Here is a 6,475-nt window from a genome sequence, read left to right as displayed (position 1 = left end):
GAGTTGGTGATGGACAGGGAGGCCCGGTGTGCTGCGATTCATGGGGTCACAAAGTGTCGGACACGACTGAGCAACTGAACTGAACTGAACTGATGATGGGTATAGTTTCCTATTTTCATACAGTCATGATAATCATGAATAGTATTAAAAAAATCCACCATTAGGTAAACGCCTACTGCTTTGAACTGATACTGCTCCCACACCTGTGTTTCCAAACACATCTTTATAGAATAATAAGAGGAAAAAAAAAGATCAAATGTGAATGGGAATTTGGAAAGAAATCAGAAGGAAAGGGAAGGACCTCAAATGTGTTCTGAGAGGTTTACCGCTGTGAATACATCAGCCCTGGTTTTTCCCCTAAACAGGTTTTTGAGACTGGCTGAGCCAGTATGAATGTTTCAGGGAGAAATAAATGTTAAGAAGTGAATAGAAGCCCTACCCTGCTATACCACCTCTGCCTGAGGCCCCAGAAGGTGATTGGCTGTGGCATCCTCATTGCTCCACATCCTACCTGGGGGGTAGCATATATATATGCTACAGGGGGTGAGCCAACCTCTGGCTCCTGCTCCTGAGGACTCTGTCACCCACAAAGATGTGGGCTGAGCTCCTTCTAGGAATATTAGCCCTGTTGCCAGCCTCGGCAGGAAAATTTCTCCCGTAAGTGCTTGGTGTGTCAGTGTTGATTTAGGGCAGGTGGCATCTTCGTCCATCTTTCTAAGACATAACTATGGAGGGGCAGGAGATAACTTTTGGTTTATTTTAATGCCCTTTCATCTTTTTCTTTCTTTGGTTTTATTTCTCCTTTACCCAGAGAGAAAAGCTAAGTCACCAAGAAGAAACTTTTAAAAATATGATAATATCAAAATATAGTAGCCTCCCACTGCCCTGATCTCTGTTGTTCTGGTTGTTCAGTTCTTGTTGCTCTTTCTTTATGTCTGAAAAGTGAAAGTGTGAATCACTCAGTCGTGTCCGACTCTTTGTGACCCCATGGACTGCAGCACGCCAGGCCTCCCTGTCCTTTACCATCTCCTGGAGCTTGCTCAAACTCATGTCCATTGAGTTGGTGATGCCATCCAACCATCTCAACCTCTCCTTCTCCTCTTGCCCTCAATCTTTCCCAACATCAGGGTCTTTTCCAATGAGCTGGCTCTTCGCATCAGGTGGCCAAAATATTGGAGCTTCAGCTTCAGCATCAGTCCTTCCAATGAATATTCTGGATTGATATCTTTTAGGATTGACTTCCTTTAGGATTGACTGGTTTGATCTGCTTGCAGATCCCAAATGGAACTCATTTCCTCCTTGGTACCCTGGGCCTAGGTTCTCCATGGTGGCCTATGGTGGGGGGGCAGGGGGAAGGGTGTGAGTATAAGGCTGATTTGTTATTTTTCTCCTTCTCCCTTATAGAAAATAAGGGTCATAATGGCAGGTGCTTTGTCTCTTTAATTCTTTGCTACATGCTGAGTACTCAGGAGAGGGGTTAATTAATTTTTCATTGAATAGATGAGTCATTACTGCCCTGAAATCCTTTTGCTTCTTTAGTAGAAGTGTAGTTCTGAGAGCTTAGATGGTAAAGAATCCACCTGCAATGCAGGAAACCTGCATACGATCCCTGGGTTGGGAAGATCCCCTGGAGGAGGGCATGGCTACCCACTCCAGTATTCTTGCCTGGAGAATTCCATGGACAGAGGAGCCTGGTGGGCTACAGTCATGGGGTTGCAAAGAGCCAGGGAGACAACTAGTGACCAACACTTTTCCCCTTTCTTTAGTAGAAACTATCTGGTGGCATTGCCAGCCCATCTTAAGTTCCCCTCTACTCAGAGGGTTTGCTTGGATCTGAGTCCTGGGTACAGCAATGTAAAATTCACTGTTACTCTGGAGACCAAGGGCAAAACTCACACATTGCTGCAACAGTTTGGACTAAAGACGAGACACTTACACTGCTCGTCCTTTTTGGTAAGTACAGGCTTAGCCCAACTCTCGTCCTCAGTTTTCCTATTCTCCCTGGATGCACTATAATTTGTCTTTAAGTATGTTTTTTGTTATCTTACTTTTTGCCATGGCTTCTAAACTCATCTCTCATCAACTTCAATTCCTGGCCATAACTTCAGATATTATTCTCTGGCAACTTTTTTTTCTTTCTTTATAAAAAAATTTTTTTAAAATTATAGAAATGTATAATAACACATTTACAGGTGACTTGGAAAATACAGAACAAACTTACATAGAGTTCCACTAGATATTACAATTATTTTTTTAAGTAGATAAATTAAGATTTTTACTTGGAATTTTAACATCAGACTTCTGGCAACTTTTTCTTGGCTCCAACCTTGCCAGCCCCATCAACTCATTCCTTTCCTTTTAATTTCTCTCTTGGGTTAAGACTAGTTGGTTCTGTCCTCCCCCACCCCACCCTCAGTCTCCTGTTCCTCTCCAGAGCTCTCCCCTCTCTTGGCCAGGTACCACTTCCTTCTGGTGGCACAGAAGAAGTAGCCACCATCCAGGTGAGAGGAATTGGAAATAATGTATACATTGAGGAGAAGAAAGAGGTTCTGATTCAGAGGCAGCAGAATGGCATCTTTATACAAACTGACAAACCTGTCTACAGCCCAGGGCAGGAAGGTAAGAGGCACAGAGGTGGGATGAGACAAAAGCCAGGGAGTACCTTCACACGTTCGCAGAGGGACTTTGCGGATTGGTGGTAGCCCCATGGACCAAGGAAGAGGTGGAGGGATGGAGGAAGCCTGGAGGGATAAAGGGTTATAGGTGCTGAATGCAGGCAGTGCTGCACAAGCAAAAGAGTAGTGGGTGGAGCTGCTACTCTGTGTGTGTGTTTGTGTGTGTGTATAAAACAAAATGCAGGGAATTCCCTGGCAGTCTAGTGGTTAAGACTCCGCATTCTCACTACCGTGGGTCCGGGTTCAATCCCTGGCTGGAGAACTAAGATCCTACAAGACCCAATGCATGGCCAAAAAATTCCAATAAGTAAATAAGTAAAACAAAATACAGATTTCTTCTGGAAAGGAATTTGGCAGGTTTAACTGGATCGCTGGGTCTCATAGCAAGCTGCCTGTGTAAGAATCAGAAAACATCAAGGGCATTTGGCCCAAGCCCTAGGATTTATATTTGCTCCCTCTTCCTCTGAAGCGGATTCCATCCTGGACTTTCAAAGTCAGGAGCCGTGACCGTTGGGGCATTAGCTGTCTCTCAGACTAGGTTTTATTTCAAAAGTAAAACCTGGTAGGATTTTGCTGACTCAGAAGTATGTATGAGGAAGCAAAAGGGTGGAAAAGAGAAAGACTCTGAGGTGAGGGGAAAATCCCTTTTGCTAATGACGCCCGTTTCCTTCTAGTGCACTTCCGTATCGTCACCCTCACCAGCACCTTTGTTCCAGTGAACGACCAGGTAAGAGTTTCACTGGGAAGAAGGAACTGGCAAGGGAACGCGTGAGGGCAGACTGGAGAATGAGACAGGAGAGACTCTTTCCAGGGGAGGAGGCCCTTTAGAAGCAGAACACTTGTGAGTTCTACAGTCAGGGAACTAGTCAAATCTCCCAGCCCCTGTCTGCCTGAAAGCAGGCGGTGGCATCTCGCTCTCAGGTTTGACATCTGAAAGCATTAATTAGGTTAACACTCTTAAGAGACGGTTCCATTTGCCTCTGTTAAGAGCTTTTTTCAAATGTCAAGACGTTCCCTCCAGGAGTGACACCTAGTGGCTCTGCAGTTCAAATACTAAGAAGGAATTCAGGAATACTTTTAACAAAAGGAAGAAATAAGGATCTTTTTCTTCTTCTTTTTTTTTACTACAAGGCAAGGTGATTTATAGCATAGACAATTTCCTTAAGGCAACGTTTTGTGCCAAAGGTAAAAAGGTACCGCAGGTAACATTTGGCAAATACTTAAATTTTCCTCGAACAACTGGATCACTAGAATCACGAGTCATATGATTTGATTTGCTCTGAATTTAGGGCTTGTGTCATTTCTACACGCGTTTGAAATACTGGGTTGGCCCAAAAGTTCGTTCGGATTTTACATACCATCTTACGAACTTTTGGCCCAACCCAATACCTCTCAGACACCCCCAGCTGCCTTCCTCCTCCTTCGGTCAGAGCCCATGTAGTCAAATGAAAAATTTAAAGATAGTCATGGAGAAAGCATTGCTTATATTTCCATCTCCATGTTCCCAGGCTGCTGTTTCCTTTCCTGATGTACAGGGAAGCTATAAGTTTATTGTTGATCAGTAGCCTTCTCCAACCACTACTTTCCTGATTTAGAATTGGTTTTTTAGTTTCTCCTTCCTATTGCCTGTATTCTTTCCTTATCACTTCGGTATAATATTAAGTTGTTGTTTAGTTGTTCAGTCATGTCCGACTCTTTGTGATCCCATGGACTGAAGCCCACCAGGCTCCTCTGTCCATGGGATTCTCTAGGCAAGAATACTGGAGTGGGTTGCCATTTCCTTCTCCAGGGGATCTTCCCGACACAAGGATGAATCCCAGTATTCTGTTTGGTGGGGATTCTTTACCACTGAGCACCTTGGAAGCCTTGATTCTAGAGCTGGGATGAGGGTCAGTTCAGTTCAGATGATTAGTTGTGTCTGACTCTTTGCAACCCCATGGATTGCAGCATGCCAGGCTTCTCTGTCCATTACCAACTAAACGAAGGAGTCAAAGTGTGGCCACAGTTAGAGTTATTTTATTTTATTTTATTTTTTTTAGTTAGAGTTATTTTAGACTCTACTGCCCCCTGGATGTTGATCTCATTAGCTACCCCTCTTACATTGTCTTGCCTCTGTTCAAATTGTGCTGAATTACAAGTACTCTGATTTCCGTACTTCTGTGTTCTCTTTCTGTTGTCAAATTACTCTTTTCTCCACATGCCATTTCTCTAGTCAGCCCCCACTCCAAGTTGCAACTTGGAGCCCTGAAAACCTGAAACACAGAATTTGGAACTCCAAATGAAACATTGCAATTAACTAAAAATGTTTTACTAAGAAATGGAGTGGTAGGACTTCCTTGGTGGTCCAGCGGCTAAGACTTCACGGTTCCAGTGCAGGGGGGTCCAGGTTCAATCACTGGTCAGGGAACTAGATCCCACATGTGGCAACTAAGAGTTTGAATGCTGTAGTTAAAGATCCCACATGCTGTAGCTAAAGATTCCCACATGCTGTAACTAAGACACGGCACAGCCAAACAACTTTGAAAAAAAAAAAAAAAAGAAGGGGAGTGACAAAAACTGTGAGTTTACAGAGTTCAATATTTCATCCTCAAACAACAAAAGTATACATGCTAGTAACTGATTGTATATAGCTTTGTTGCTTACCTAGTTATTCAGAAACTTCAGGTAGCTTCCAGCGAAAATGCTACCTTTCTGGTTGAACACTTACTGGTGTCCAAAGCTGCTTCTTGACTCTTTAAAAAAATGATTTTGTTCTCGAAGGAACTGTTGTTTTCCCCCCTAGGATTTGCAGCAATGGCAGTAATCTCGGTGACACTTGCCTTCTTATCATGTATATAGTCAGGTTTGTGCATGTCCTATTTTTCCCTTTAGGAAGAATGGCAGAATGTCCCCCCACCATATCCCCCAGCCCCAAATGTACCACTTGGGCATGTGGATTCTTTTGAGCTGAAGGCTGGGTTCATTGAGAAAAGAGCTATTACTGAGATAACTTTTTTCCTTCCAGTCTTATTGAGATGCAATTGACGTACAGCAATGTATAAATTTAAGGTGTACAGCATAATGATTTGACTTATATACATCATGAAATAATGACCATAATAAGTCTAGTGAACATCTGTCATCTCATATGAGAACCTGCCTGCTATGCAGGAGTCACAGGTTTGATGCCTGGGTCAGGAAGATCCCTTGGAAAGGGAGTGGCAACCCACTCCAATATTCTTGCCTGGAAAATCCCATGGACAGAAGAGCCAGGCAGGCTACAGTCCACAGGGTTGCGAAAGAGCTGGACATGACTTAGTGACCAAACAACACTCATCTTGTATAGATACAACATTAAAGAAGTAGAAGACAATGTTTTTTCCTTGCGATGAGTAATCCCATTTAAAAAATTTTGCGTGTGTTCCCCTTGCCTGAGGAGATATCTCCAATAAAATATTACCAAGACCAATGTCAAAGAGTTTACTGCTTATATTTTCTTCTAGAAGTTTTATGGTTTCAGTTCGATTGTTTAGTAACATATTGGTTAGACTCAATGTGTTTGTGGTTTTTTTTTTTTTGTAGTTGATTTTTAGTCTCATAGTGTTGTGGTTGAAAAAGATTCTTGATATGATTTCAGTTTTCTTAAATTTACTGATTCTCTTTGTATTCCATCATGTGTCTATCATGTCACAATATTCTATTTGCACTTGAAAAGAATGAATATTCTGCTTTGGGATGAAATATTCTATATTGTATAGAATGTTCATTTGGTCTAATAAATTGCCAAAGGCCGTTGTTTACTTACTGCATTTCTCTCTGAA

The 6,475-nt window shown here is 42.6% G+C and overlaps 1 protein-coding gene across 1 annotated transcript in view; it reads left to right on the top strand.

Moving 5' to 3' along the window:
* Positions 1-592: 592 nt before the first annotated feature.
* The window catches only part of A2ML1 (alpha-2-macroglobulin like 1), a 50,113-nt gene continuing 44,230 nt past the window's right edge, over positions 593-6,475 (top strand). The window contains exons 1-4 of the mRNA XM_052639779.1: positions 593-657; positions 1,767-1,953; positions 2,457-2,619; positions 3,350-3,402. Of these exons, the coding sequence (XP_052495739.1) occupies positions 593-657; positions 1,767-1,953; positions 2,457-2,619; positions 3,350-3,402 (468 nt within the window). The remainder of the gene's footprint in view (positions 658-1,766; positions 1,954-2,456; positions 2,620-3,349; positions 3,403-6,475) is intronic.

The sequence above is a fragment of the Budorcas taxicolor genome, chromosome 5 (assembly GCF_023091745.1).
Source record: "Budorcas taxicolor isolate Tak-1 chromosome 5, Takin1.1, whole genome shotgun sequence".
Classification (NCBI taxonomy): domain Eukaryota; kingdom Metazoa; phylum Chordata; class Mammalia; order Artiodactyla; family Bovidae; genus Budorcas; species Budorcas taxicolor.
The sequence above is the reverse complement of the archived record's forward strand: the minus strand, read 5'-3'. Positions and strand labels throughout refer to the sequence as shown.